Consider the following 15,402-nt stretch of genomic DNA (forward strand, 5'->3'; position numbering starts at 1 on the left):
GTGCAATGCATTTGTGCCCTGAACGAGGTGCTTCTGCACGCTTATTGGTGTATTTTACTTTTTTGGCCATGAAGGAATGTTCACATGGGTGCAGGACACACCCTCACCCTGATTTAAAAAGGTATGTAGCCTAATGAAGCTCAAATGTGTTCTTTTTCCCCCAGGTTTTTGCGCTGTATTTCATGCATGCCATTTGTGCACCCCCTATAGACTTCTATAAGGCCCTTTGGAGTGTAAATGCACCAAAAATAGAGCCTTTTTTTTTGCGCAAACAAGAAATGTGCATGCAAAAAAAAGGGAACTGAGAATGTAGACATTGATATGATTGGTTTTTGTTCTCTGCGTATTGCGCTTGCAAATACGCATACAGATACGTCCATGTGAAACTGCACTAAAACGAAGAAACAAAAACGCCTAGCTGAGCATTATACAGGCGGCCTTAGTATGGGATCGGCTCTGCTCGACTGTCCTTACAGAGCGGAGCAAGTATTACACAGATTTACAGAAAGGCTATGAGTTCATACACTATGAGAGGTGGTCAGAAACCAAGAAATTGCTTTAAAGTGATACAAAAAGAGGAAAACAAAGTACATGTAATATTACAATTTCAAATTTGTAAGTTTGTTACAAGGTAGAATTTCACTTTACTTTTTAACGCGATTGAACTGCTTTACTGCTTTGCCTGTGCAGATCTAATGTTGTCACAGTGGAAATTCGGCAGAGCAGTCTATGAGGTCTCTTATCATCCACACTGCACAGATCCAAGATGCACTGCCCATTGGGAAACATATAATAACTCATGCATGTCAAATTATGGAATTCGCCTTCACATGGTATAATCCTGGGGTGTTCTTCCCTCGAAGCACGGCTTGCATGAGTGCACGAACCTTTATGAAACTGACCTGTAAGAGTACATAGTCAACAAGAGAAAGACCAAATCCTTCCCAACTCTCTGAATGTGTGTGATGAGCAGATCTCTTTCTAGGTTTACGTTCTTTGAGAATGCAAAACAAATCACAGTAAAAATAAAATGCATAATGTCGCTCACCTCTGACCAGATCAACATCAATTAAGTCGGACTTCATATAAACCATCTTCTTTGGTTTATTTTTAAGACCCTTAGTCAGAGAGAAGATAGAAACCAACATTTTAGTCTTGGTCTTTGGCCTTGTCCATCAAGCTTTACATTAATGGATTATTATTGTCATTCAAGCAGTATGGCCACAAAGGAAATGCAGTCAGTACTTTCTACAAATAAATTAAATGTGCAGACCCATGTAAGCTGTGGTTTATCAGTACAGTGCAAGCAAAAAGAAAGTGGCCTCAGCACTCATACACATTTAATATCTGAATAAAATGGCATAACTATTATTTATTAACTACATAGAAATGCAAGGTTCTAAGTGTACATTTTGATCAATATATGTGAGCCCATCTGCAATGTCAAGGCAACCTTATGTAGCTGGGTCTGCACACTGTCAGATTCCCCGCTCTTTGGGCCTAGGCCTTCAAATACATTTAGGGAAAGTGGGATACAGGGAAATCGGTTGCACGGCAGGTATGGAGGCAGTCACTCCTCCACAAATGTAAATGCAATAAACAACTATTTCAGTCAGCACTTCGTACAGATAGATTAAATGTGCAGATGCACATAAACCATGGCTGTGACAATACTAGGCAAAAAAACAAGGCATGAGCACACATACACATTTAATATCTGATTAGCATTGCCTAAATGTAATATTTACTAACCACATAAAAATGGAAGGCTCTTAGCTTGAATAAAGGTCATCTTGACATGACAGATGAGCTCACATTATGATCAAACTGTGCTCCAACAACCCTGCATTTTTATGCAGTTAGTAAATATTACAATTATGCAATATTATTCAGATAATAAATATGTACCAGTGCTGAGGCCATGTGTTTTTGCTTGTACAAGTCATGGAGTTGGTCTGACTGCTGCGAAAGTGAAATGCTGTAAGATATTAAAATGTCACCCTTGCACTCACCACTAATCACATAGTTGTCTAATAAACCTTCAAGGTAATTATAGGAGCATTCTGGTTACTAAATATTTTTTGGAGTTTTCTCCCATCCACTCAATGGTCGAAAACTGATGGATCAGTGGGGGTTTGACCGCTAGGTCCCTCGTGTTCTTGGGATCCCATTTGCCCACTTTGGTTCACTGGAAGTTTGAGCTCAGCTAGTTCCATCAGCCCCTTTGAAATGAATCGAATACCACTGCGCATGTGCGGTCAATGCTACATGCAATGCAACCTTGCTCAGATCAGACCAGGTAGGAGCTGTGATTCTCCAGTGAACGGAAGCTGGGCCAACGGAACTCTCATGTTCTCGGGATCAGTGGGTCCAGCGGTCAGATTCCCAGTCAATCCTCAGTTTTTACACATCCAGTGGATGGGTGAGAACTTGAAAAAACATTTCGTAACTGGAATACCCCTTTTACCCAATATAGGCAACAATAGTTTTTCTAGCACTACACTTACACATACACAAACTTACACCATCCAGCCCACCAAAGTTTTTCAATAGCAAATACTTAATAGATATAAAATAAAGTGAAATAAGCGATAAATAATGTAATTAAGACATAATGAATTAATTGGGTTTCTACAAATAATAAAAAAACATTATTAAGATATTTATAATGTTAGAACAATAGTGCACTCCTCCGGTTATGCCAGTAGTTGTAATTGAAGATGGCTGATAGTCTTTTGTCATATTGAAATGTAATGCACGATAACATGTTCATAGCAGCAATCCATCCAATGGGTAGAAGCTGTCTGACTCCGTTTCATCATTCCTATAAGCACATGATGGTTCCTAAATGGGTTGGTTATTGGTTTAGGTAGAACTACAGATCTACTAGTACCAAGAACAGACTAATGACAAGGGAATTTGTTTACCTTAAAGGGGTTTCCAGGGTTAGAAAAATATGGCTGCTTTCTTCCAAACACCGTGCCATCCTTCTCTGTGGGTTATGTCTAGTATTACAGCTCAGCTTCTCATTTATTTCAATGGAGCTGAGCTGTAATACCACACACAACCCTATGGACAAGGATGGCGCTGTGTTTGGAACAAAGCAGCCAATCCATTTAAAAACAATGGGGGATTAATGAAACTATATAAAAAGAAAGACGGTCATGGTTGGCCATAGCAACCAATAACAGTACGAGCATTGGGCAACTAAGACAGTTTTCTTTCCGACAGTTTCAGAAATCTGCCCCCATATACTTGCTGACATGTAGACAGAACAAAAGAAGTATACCATTTTTGGATCAAATTTTCTAATAGTTTACTTATTTTTTTATTATTTCTAGAAAGCCAACAGATTAAATGTAACGTCTTTTTTGAACAGTATATTAAATTCTTGGTGGTTATTTTGATATTAAGGCGGCCGTCTGGGACTTTTACTACTGATGACGTATCCTGAGGATAGATCATTAATAGCTGATCAGTGGAGGTCTGCTGCTTAGGATTTCGGCCCATCGACTGATCGCCCAGCCCGCTGGGAGCAGATAGCGCTGTCCATATTGCAGTGGACCAAGTTGTTACTGCAGGCATAACTCTCACTGAATTCAGAATATGAAATTAATGCTTTGTGATTGTCACTATGGGCAATAAAGACAGATTTTATCTTAGGCCTCGGTCAGATGAGCCTTTTTTCCGCGCAAGAATAGGCGCACAAAAAGATCGCCCCTCGCACGTGGGAAAAAAAAATCGCATGCCCGGGTGAATTCCAGCTATTTGAAGTAGCCCGTTCACACGATCGGAGGTGCATGGTGTATGTGTTTCCCAGCTCCCATAAGAGTCTATGGAAAGCACACGCCAAAGATAGGACAGGTCCAATCTTTGCACGCACCACAGACCTTGAGATGCGAGTTGCACTAGCATGTCCTATCTTTGTCAGGTGCGAGTATTTTGCGCCTCTAAAAAAAACATACATGTGAATACTTTCATAGGAACACATTGGTTCTAATTGACACAAACTTTTTGCCCTCCTGTTCTTGCGCGGAAAAAACGCTGGTCTGATTGACGCCTTAGGCAGTGTTATAGATCTCCCCATTAAATAGGTTGTACCAAAATCTACGATTATTCCCTATCTACAGGATAGGGGATTACTTTATGATCGGTCATGGTCCAAGCGCTGGGTTCACCATCAATTCCAAGAATGGAGGTCCTGACAGTATCCATAGGAATGGAGCATTCATTTTAATGACAGCATCAATGATTGACAAGTGCTCGTATTCAGCAATTTCCAGTGCTGTAACTGAAATGAATGGAGCGGTAGTGTGCATGCACGTTCTCTGCTCCAATCATGTGGGTACCGTTGGGCCCCTATTGACTGTGGGATAACAGGACACAGGGAGAAAGATAAGAACTCCCTTAGAAGATAAGCGCTCTTAGGATTCCTAGGTCGGCAAGGGTATTGTATCTAGTTAAGGACAGCACCTAGAAGGCGAGTGAGGACACTTTTAAGGCCATCTATGCTCCTCTGGGAAATAGGGAAGATGGAACAATATCTCTGCAGCGCCAACTATTGGAAGGCAGTATTCCTGCAAGTCTATGTTAGACTCTTTATGCAAGCCTCATAACAATAACTGGGAGATGAAAACCAAGCCAGACTTCCTACACACGGCCAAGCATGATATCGGACCATGAAACTTGGCTCAATAACACGCTTGTGAACGGGCAATGTACCCGCAGATGCAAAACATATTTGTGTCAAAAACGCCTCTCATCACTTCAGTAAAGTTGTGATCTTCCAGCGCAGCTTTCAATGGGAAACCTTGCATCGCACTCGCATGCACATTGTACGCCGTGCAATGTGTTTTCCTGTCTTATTGAAAAAAATGGGTGATGCGTTCCGAGGAAAGCAAAAAGATAGGACATGCAGTACAGGAAAAAGATTGCTCATGTGTATGACGTTATTCAAAAGAACGGGGTACATATTCGTATGAGATTTGTGTGTCACGCAAAACTCACATGGAAATAGCATACATTATATGCAATGTGCAAATTTTCTCTTGCAGCAATGCTGTAAGATGGAAAAACTGCAGAACGACCCATTTAAGGCGATACCACCCACTATTTCCGAAGGAAGGTAAAATTTGCATTGCATTCACATGCCATGTACAATGCAATTTTTGCCATTAAAAGTGCTGCAGCAAAAAGCGATTTTTTTTTTTTTGCGGAGTATGAAACTCAATGTTCTGCGATGAGATGCATTTTCTCGCAAAATCGCATTTTAGCAAGCATGATATCAGTCTGAGTTTTTTGGACCAATGTTCCATTTTTCAATGGGTAAGTGCATCATGACCACCATTAGGTGAACACGTCCTAATAATGTATAGAAAGACAGGTTGTCTACATTCAACAACAGCTTTAACTTCATATAAAAATCAGAAAACAAGAAACATAACTAAAGGAAACCGGAATAGAATATAAATGAAGATGCCTAGTAAAACGCATTCAGAGCCCTGAACTAAGAATTTCCCTATTCTTCCAGTAGATGTCATCAAGAACCTTTATTTCTCAAATCAGTCATTTCAGCAAGAAAAACGATATTGGCTGTTTTCAGCATCAAAATAATCTATACACTACAGAAAGTAATATAAATCTAGAAAATACATATATATGGAATCACAGAAGAAGACACTTCTTCTATAGTAGCCTATATATTCACTGAGACAAATGGTAAACTAAAACTGAACTTTTATTGTGGTAAAGCTAAAACACAAAGAGCTGATAACTATACTGACACAAATATAAAAGGATATCCCAAAACTTCACTGACATGAGGACCCCAGTAGTCATATCATCACATGAAATTATACCAATGAGACAATGGAACACCTAGGTACCAAACTTTATCCTTCAGAGATAATTACACTGGTCAACACTGTAATTGTTACTGATTTAAAAAGGTCCTAATCTGTAGTATCTTGACGTGCTGAACATGAATATGACCATGAAAATGTTTTATTGGCTCTCGTTTTGAAGATATTTCATATAGTTCATTTTCTGTGTTTCACCGTGTTAATGTATTCAGTAGGACTGTAACCACTTCCTTACAGTTACACTTACAGTATGAGCCAGACAGCAGCCGTGTGCTTACAGGACCTGTGATGTCACCATCATGTGATCAGTCACTGCATCTGAGCCCAACATAACCAGTACACCATGTTAACTCCCACATTACCAGTGTATGTATCAACACCTATTCACCAGTGGACTATATAAAGCCCAGTCAGAAAGGTTGAGCATTTAAAATATTTCAGACTTCGTGGGATACAGTTTAAGCTACTGTTACATAAAACTGTTATTTTATCCATTTAGTTACAATACAGAACACTAATGCCTCAAAAGTGCGTTAATACTGTGGACAATTTTGCTATATTTGTCGGGAAGTGACATTTGCCAACCAGAAGAAAAGTATCACTTCTCAAGTGAAGAAGGCATATCATCTTTACTTCGGATGCAAGATTGGCGACCAAGACAAGCCATGGGCCCTGCATATATGCTGTACTACATGTACAACATAGCTTTCACTGTGGTTGAATGGCAAAAGAGCATCAATGCCGTTTGCAGTCCCCATGGTGTGAAGAGAACCAAGCAACCACACAAATGAATGTTACTTCTGCTTGGTTCCTCCTCTTTTCAGCGGGATAACGATGCAAAAAAAGTTGAGAATACTCTGCCACAACATTCCGTCTTCAATGAGACCAGTTCCGTGGGATATACAAAATACAGGTGTTTCTTATGTGAGTGGGATAGCCGAGCAAGGGAATTGCACTACTTGTGGAAGGAATAGACTCACAGACAAAATGTAGCAGTTGGAGAGAAGAATATCCAGCACCCATTTCTGGTCAAGGTGCACAAAATCCTGCTACCACCCCTTCACATCAAACTGGGTTTGATGAAGAATTTCGTGAAAGCCATGGACTGGACTTCACCAGCTTTCCGATACCTTCATGAAAAATTCCCTCGACTAAGCAAGACAAGGATTAAAGAGGGAGTTTTTCTAGATCCTCAAATTCGAGAGCTCTTCAAAGTTGACTGGTTCAACAACATGCTGCAGGGTGATACGAAATCAGCATGGAATGCTTTTCACCTAGTGTCTACAAACTTTCTCGGGAATGTTAGGGCAGAAAACTGCAAGGAACTAGTACAAGACATGATGATGCAGTATCAGAAACTTGGCTGCAATATGTCTCTAAAGATCCACTTTCTTCATTCCCATCTGGATTTCTTTCCAGACAACTGTAGTGTGGTTAGTGATGAACATGGCGAATGTTTTATCAAGATATCGCAACAATGGAACAAAGATACCAGGGAAAATGGAAAATGGTCCAGTACCATGCTGGCTGACTACTATTGGACACTCCACAGAGATGCTCCTGAACAGCTGTACAAGAGACAGGCAAAGATCTAAGATGTAGTCTATGACTTGATTTTTTTACAGGTATTAACCATAGGCCTATAACTATTGGCGTGCATTTCGTGATGTAAACAATTATTGCAGATTACAAAAAAATAGAACCAATTTTGCATTTTGACTGTCATATTCGTGTTGAGCACAGAAAAATTACGAAATTAGTCATTTTATTTCAGTAACATGACTTTTGTAATAATTTGTTGACCAGTGTAGTAATATATATCCAATAATCTCTCTGCTTTTTTGTTGCTATATCTGCTTGCCATTGCAATACGGAGTATATGAAAATTTTGGTCCTTGTGTATACAATCCCAAACCATCACTATAGCTGCCATTTCAATATTGTATCTTTGGAGCTACTTTTCTAGGATATCTCTTTTGATTTTTGAAGCCTATATATGTATAGCATTTTTGATGACCGCATTTAAAATAAAAACGAGACCATAGAATGCATGCTATACTTCATCTTCCTTGGTTTGAAAATTGACCAGGATGGAGAATCTAAGCCAGATATAAAACATAGGATAGCATTGGGGCGAAGCACCATGCTAAAAATGGACAAAATCTGGAAAAGTAAGAATATCGGTATAGCAACTAAATGCAGGATAGTGCAATTCACCATTTTCAGCATAGCATGTATGGATGTGAAAGTTGGACTGCGAAAAAAACTGATAGAAGGAGGACTGATGCACTTGAGCTGTGGTGCTGGCGGAAGCTGCTGTGGTGCTGGCGAAAGTTGCTGTGTATGTCCTGGACAGCAAGAGTAACAAACAAAGAAGTCCCAAATCGTATAAGACCCGATATATCACTGGGGGCAAGATGACCAGACTCAGACTCACATATTTTGGCTATGTGATGTGAGCAGAGTCACTAGAAAAATCTATAATGCTTGGACAGATCAGTGGCAGAAGACCTGGCCGCCAAAGGACACAATGGCTGATACTGTCAGAGCTGATACTGGCATGGATATCACATAACTGACAGAAGCAGTGCAAAACCCAAAAACATGGAGGGATGGAGCCTTTAGGGTCACCAAGAGTCATGAACAACTAAACTGCTAACAACAACATACATAGCTTTGATATATCTGATCTACAGATAATTGGGACATATAGAGTGCTGTATGGTACAACATATATACAATTTTAGAGTTCTTTCTGCTATTTGTTAGTATCCTAGGTGGTGAAGCAAGTACAACACCTACTTCTCCTCTTGGGGTGAGAAATATCAGTTGAAGATATAAATAGGAGCCTCTAGAATATGAGATTTGATCCATATTTGGGAATATAGAAGATTTGGTTATTTATATCATTAATAGAGATGAGCGAACACCAAAATGTTCGGGTGTTCGTTATTCGAAACGAACTTCCCGCGATGTTCGAGGGTTCGTTTCGAATAACGAACCCCATTGAAGTCAATGGGCGACCAGAGCATTTTTGTATTTCGCCGATGCTCGCTAAGGTTTTCATGTGTGAAAATCTGGGCAATTCAAGAAAGTGATGGGAATGACACAGAAACGGATAGGGCAGGCGAGGGGCTACATGTTGGGCTGCATCTCAAGTTCACAGGTCCCACTATTAAGCCACAATACCGGCAAGAGTGGGCCCCCCCCCCCCCTCCCAACAACGTTTACTTCTGAAAAGCCCTCATTAGCATGGCATACCTTTGCTAAGCTCCACACTAGCTACAACAAAGCACAATCATTGCCTGGATGACACTCCGCTGCCACTTCTCCTGGGTTACATGCTGACCAACCGCCCCCCCTCCCCCCCACAGCGCACACCAAAGTGTCCCTGCGCAGCTTTCAGCTGCCCTCATGCCACAGCACCCTCATGTCTATTTAGAAGTGCGTCTGCCATGAGGAGGAACCGCAGGCACACACTGCAGAGGGTTGGCACGGCTAGGCAGCGACCCTCTTTAAAAGGGGCGGGGCGTAGCCCACAATGCTGTACAGAAGCAATGAGAAATATAATCCTGTGCCACCGCCATCAGGAGCTGCACACGTGGGCATAGCAATGGGGAACCTATGTGCCACACACTATTGATTCTGTCAAGGTGTCTGCATGCCCCAGTCAGACTGGTAATATGTACCTTAACAGTAACCGCGTTGGTGGTAATGTGGTGGTGACTGCGGACCTAGTAGCACGGTTGTATTTTGTTGGTTTTCGGAATGCGGCCAGGATTAAGTGGGCCGTGGCGGGGGGATGGTGTGGGGGCTCTCTTGTTGTGTCGGTAAAGGTGAAATTCTTGGACTGCCACCAGACGAACCAATGCAAAGGCATTTGCCAAGAATGTTTTCCCTGTTGGAGGAGGAGGGGGATGTTTTTGAGGCACTACGTGTCCTCTCCACGTGTCCGTGGTTATATGCACCTTAACAGTAACCGCGTTGGTGGGAAATGGCCTCGCCATCATGTCTTTGGGAAGCCTCTGTTTCCACACCCCAGAGACATACCATTAGCAGCGGTATAGGCAGAGCCCATAATTCGTAACATTTCAGCCGTAGCATTAGGACAGGCCCCACTAACATATCACTAGCAGCATTATAGGAGGAGCGCAGTCTTCGTTCCATGTCAGCAATAGTAGCACTCAAGACAGGCCCTAGTAACAATTCCGAAGCAGCAGTATAGCGGGAGCGCAGTCTTCGTTCCATGTCAGCAATAGTAGCACTCAAGACAGGCCCCAGTAACAATTCCGAAGCAGCAGTATAGCGGGAGCGCAGTCTTCGTTCCATGTCAGCAATAGTAGCACTCAAGACAGGCCCCAGTAACAATTCTGAAGCAGCAGTATAGTGGGAGCTCAGTCTTAGTTCCATTTCAGTAGCCTTAGTATAGCCAAGGCCCAAGTTACATTTATGTAGCTAAAGTGTAGGCCAACCCCACACACCTTTCTGTACCATGAGTGCAGCGAAGAACATACAAATTGCTATGATTACACTGTAGGTGAGGGCCCCAAAAAATTGGTGTACTAATGTACCTCAGTAAAAATTGGCCATGCCCAACCAAGATGGCAGGTGAATCGCTTTGGTTAATGTGGCTTAAGTGGTAACTAGGCCTGGAGGCAGCCCAGTGTAACGAAAAATTGGTTCAAGTTAAAGTTCCAACGCTTTTAAGCGCATTGAAACTTATAAAAATTGTTCAGAAAAATTATTTGAGTGAGCCTTGTGGCCCTAAGAAAAATTGCCCGTTCAGCGTGATTACGTGAGGTTTCAGGAGGAGGAGCAGGAGGAGGAGGAGGAATATTAGACACAGATTGATGAAGCAGAAATGTCCCCGTTTTGGATGGTGAGAGAGAACGTAGCTTCCATCCGCGGGTGCAGCCTACGTATTGCTTACGTATCGCTGCTGTCCGCTGGTGGAGAACAGAAGTCTGGGGAAATCCAGCCTTTGTTCATCTTGATGAGTGTTAGCCTGTCGGCACTGTCGGTTGACAAGCGGCTACGCTTATCTGTGATGATTCCCCCAGCCGCACTAAACACCCTCTCCGACAAGACGCTAGCCGCAGGACAAGCAAGCACCTCCAGGGCATACAGCGCTAGTTCAGGCCACGTGTCCAGCTTCGACACCCAGTAGTTGTAGGGGGCAGAGGCGTCACCGAGGATGGTCGTGCGATCGGCTACGTACTCCCTCACCATCCTTTTACAGTGCTCCCGCCGACTCAGCCTTGACTGGGGAGCGGTGACACAGTCTTGGTGGGGAGCCATAAAGCTGGCCAGGTCCTTAAAGACTGTTGCACTGCCTGGGATGTACATGCTGCTCGATCTACGCACATCCCCTGCTACCTTGCCCTCGGTACTGCGCCTTCTGCCACTAGCGCTGTCGGCTGGGAATTTTACCATCAGCTTGTCCGCAAGGGTCCTGTGGTATAGCAACACTCTCGAACCCCTTTCATCTTCGGGAATGAGAGTGGGCAGGTTCTCCTTATAGCGTGGGTCGAGCAGTGTGTACACCCAGTAATCCGTCGTGGCCAGAATGCGTGCAACGCGAGGGTCACGAGAAAGGCATCCTAACATGAAGTCAGCCATGTGTGCCAGGGTACCTGTACGCAACACATGGCTGTCTTCACTAGGAAGATCACTGCCAGGATCCTCCTCCTCCTCCTCCTCAGGCCATACACGCTGAAAGGATGACAGGCAATCAGCCGGTGTACCGTCAGCAGCGGGCCAAGCTGTCTCTTCCCCCCTCCTCCTCATCCTCCTCATGCTCCTCCTCCTCCTCCTGTACGCGCTCAGAAATAGACAGGAGGGTGCCCTGACTATCCAGCGGCATACTGTCTTCCACTGCCCCCGTTTCCGAGCGCAAAGCAGCTGCCTTTATGGTTTGCAGGGAATTTCTCAAGATGCATAGCAGAGGAATGGTGACGCTAATGATTGTAGCATCGCCGCTCACCACCTGGGTAGACTCCTCAAAATTACCAAGGACATGGCAGATGTCTGCCAACCAGGCCCACTCTTCTGAAAGGAATTGAGGAGGCTGACTCCCACTGCGCCGCCCATGTTGGAGTTGGTATTCGACTATAGCTCTACGCTGTTCATAGAGCCTGGCCAACATGTGGAGCGTAGAGTTCCACCGTGTGGGCACGTCGCACAGCAGTCGGTGCACTGGCAGCTTAAAGTGATGTTGCAGGGTGCGCAGGGTGGCAGCGTCCGTGTGGGACTTGCGGAAATGTGCGCAGAGCCGGCGCGCCTTTACGAGCAGGTCTGACAAGCGTGGGTAGCTTTTCAGAAAGTGCTGAACCACCAAATTAAAGACGTGGGCCAGGCATGGCACGTGCGTGAGGCTGCCGAGCTGCAGAGCCGCCACCAGGTTACGGCCGTTGTCACACACGACCATGCCCGGTTGGAGGCTCAGCGGCGCAAGCCAGCGGTCGGTCTGCTGTGTCAGACCCTGCAGCAGTTCGTGGGCCGTGTGCCTCTTATCGCCTAAGCTGAGTAGTTTCAGCACGGCCTGCTGACGCTTGCCCACCGCTGTGCTGCCACACCGCGCGACACCGACTGCTGGCGACATGCTGCTGCTAACACATCTTGATTGCGAGACAGAGGAGGAGGAGGAGGGTGCTTTAGTGGAGGAAGCATACACCTCCGCAGATACCACCACCGAGCTGGGGCCCGCAATTCTGGGGGTGGGTAGGACGTGAGCGGTCCCAGGCTCTGACTCTGTCCCAGCCTCCACTAAATTCACCCAATGTGCCGTCAGGGAGATGTAGTGGCCCTGCCCGCCTGTGCTTGTCCACGTGTCCGTTGTTAAGTGGACCGTGGCAGTAACCGCGTTGGTGAGGGCGCGTACAATGTTGCGGGAGACGTGGTCGTGCAGGGCTGGGACGGCACATCGGGAAAAGTAGTGGCGACTGGGAACTGAGTAGCACGGGGCCGCCGCCTCCATGATACTTTTGAAGGACTCAGTTTCCACAACCCTATATGGCAGCATCTCAAGGCTGATGAATTTTGCTATGCGGACAGTTAACGTTTCAGCGTGCGGGTGCGTGGCGGCGTACTTGCGCTTGCGCTCCAACAGTTGCGCAAGCGACGGCTGGACGGTGCGCTGAACTACACTGCTGGATGGGGCCGAGGACAGCGGAGATGAGGGTGTGGGTGCAGGCCATGAGGCGGTAGTGCCTGTGTCCTGAGAGGGGGGTTGCATCTCAGTGGCAGGTTGGGGCACAGGGGGAGAGGCAGGGGTGCAAACCGGAGGCGCTGAACGGCCTTCGTCCCACCTTGTGGGGTGCTTGGCCATCATATGTCTGCGCATGGTGGTGGTGGTGAGGCTGTTGGTGTTGGCTCCCCGGCTGAGCTTTGCGCGACAAAGGTTGCACACCACTGTTCGTCGGTCGTCAGGCGTCTCTGTGAAAAACTGCCAGACCTTAGAGCACCTCGGCCTCTGCAGGGTGGCATGGTGCAAGGGGGCGCTTTGGGAAACAGTTGGTGGATTATTCGGTCTGGCCCTGCCTCTACCCCTGGCCACCGCACTGCCTCTTGCAACCTGCCCTGCTGATGCCCTTGACTCCCCCTCTGAAGACCTGTCCTCCTGAGTAAGCGTTGCACACCAGGTGGGGTCAGTCACCTCATCGTCCTGCTGCTCTTCCTCCGAATCCTCTGTGCGCTGGTACCTTGGACTTACTGCCCTTACTACTACCTCACTGCAAGACAACTGTGTCTGATCGTCATCGTCCTCCTCACCCACAGAAAGTTGTTGAGACAGTTGGCGGAAGTCCCCAGCCTCTTCCCCCGGACCCCGGGAACTTTCCAAAGGTTGGGCATCGGTCACGACAAACTCCTCCAGTGGGAGACAATTTGGAACCATTGCTGCCCATTCTGGGCAGGGGCCCGAGAACAGTTCCTGGGAGTCTGCCTGCTCCTCAGAATGTGTCATTGTAATGGAGTGAGGAGGCTGGGAGGAAGGAGGAGCAGCAGCCAGAGGATTCAGAGTTGCAGCAGTGGACGGCACAGAACTGCGGGTTGACGATAGGTTGCTCGAAGCACTTTCTGCCATCCAGGACAGGACCTGCTCACACTGCTCATTTTCTAATAACCGTCTCCCGTGTGGACCCATTAATTGGGCGATGAATGTGGGGACGCCAGAAACGTGCCTCTCTCCTAATCGCGCAGCAGTCGGCTGCGACACACCTGGATCAGGAGCTCGGCCTGTGCCCACACCCTGACTTGGCCCTCCGCGTCCTCGGCCGCGTCCACGTCCTCTAGGCCTACCCCTACCCCTCAGCATGCTGTATTACCAGTGATTTGATTTCACAGGCAGGAAATAAATTGGCGCAAGACTGCAGGCCAAATATAATTTTTTCCCTATTTTGAAAACGAAAGGCCCCACTGCCTCTAGTGAATGAATAATCTAAGTTTAATAACTGTGCTGTGGCCCTGCTAATGTGTCACAGAACGTGAGGGTAGCAGAGTTATTATAACTCTGGCAGAGCAGGTATTTTTTTCCCAATTAAGGAAAGCAAATGGCGAAGCCAGCAGTAAAACGTAGCTGGGTGCGTCCGATTTTTAAACGTTGCACACGCAGCCGACACGTACACACAGCCCTTAGGACGGACAGAGGCAGGACAAATAGATTTTTTTTCAGTTTTTTTCCACCAAAAGGCAGCACTGCGTATATTCAATGAACATGAGAAGTTTAATAACTGTGCTGTGGCCCTGCTAATGTGTCACAGAACGTGAGGGTAGCAGAGTTATTATAACTCTGGCAGAGCAGGTATTTTTTTTCCAATTAAGGAAAGCAAATGGCGAAGCCAGCAGTAAAACGTAGCTGGGTGCGTCTGATTTTTAAACGTTGCACACGCAGCCGACACGTACACACAGCCCTTAGGACGGACAGAGGCAGGACAAATAGATTTTTTTTTCAGTTTTTTTCCACCAAAAGGCAGCACTGCGTATATTCAATGAACATGAGAAGTTTAATAACTGTGCTGTGGCCCTGCTAATGTGGCACAGAACTTGAGGGTAGCAGAGTTATTATAACTCTGGCAGAGCAGGTATTTTTTTCCCAATTAAGGAAAGCAAATGGCGAAGCCAGGAGTAAAACGTAGCTGGGTGCGTCTGATTTTTAAACGTTGCACACGCAGCCGACACGTGTCCACAGCCCTTAGGACGGACAGAGGTAGGTCAAATAGAATTTTTTTCACTTGTTTTACAAGCAAAGGGCCGCACTGCGTATATTCAATGAATAATAACTGTGTTGTGGCCCTGCCTACACAATTCTTTCCCTGCAGTATCAATGGAGGGTGCAATGCTCTGCAGAGGCGATTTTGAGAAGAAAAAAAATATGCAGCACAGCTAACAGCAGCCAGCACAGTACTGCACACGGTTAAATATGGCCCTAGAAAGGACCGTTGAGGTTCTTGAAGGCTACACTCACTCCTAACACTCTCCCTGCCTATGCAACACTTCTGTCCCTAATGCCGGGTGCAACACTCTGCAGTGCCGATTTTGAGAA

At 45.5% G+C, this 15,402-nt stretch overlaps 1 protein-coding gene across 3 annotated transcripts in view; it reads right to left on the reverse strand.

Annotated features, from left to right (window-relative positions):
- Nucleotides 1-15,402, reverse strand: part of PHTF1 (putative homeodomain transcription factor 1) — a 126,415-nt gene that overhangs the window by 83,946 nt on the left and 27,067 nt on the right. For all 3 annotated transcript variants that reach the window (XM_066600065.1, XM_066600064.1, XM_066600067.1), the window contains one exon: nucleotides 1,049-1,118. In XM_066600065.1, coding sequence (XP_066456162.1) covers nucleotides 1,049-1,118 — 70 coding nt within the window. The remainder of the gene's footprint in view (nucleotides 1-1,048; nucleotides 1,119-15,402) is intronic.

Source organism: Eleutherodactylus coqui, chromosome 4 (assembly GCF_035609145.1).
Source record: "Eleutherodactylus coqui strain aEleCoq1 chromosome 4, aEleCoq1.hap1, whole genome shotgun sequence".
Taxonomy (NCBI): Eukaryota; Metazoa; Chordata; class Amphibia; order Anura; family Eleutherodactylidae; genus Eleutherodactylus; species Eleutherodactylus coqui.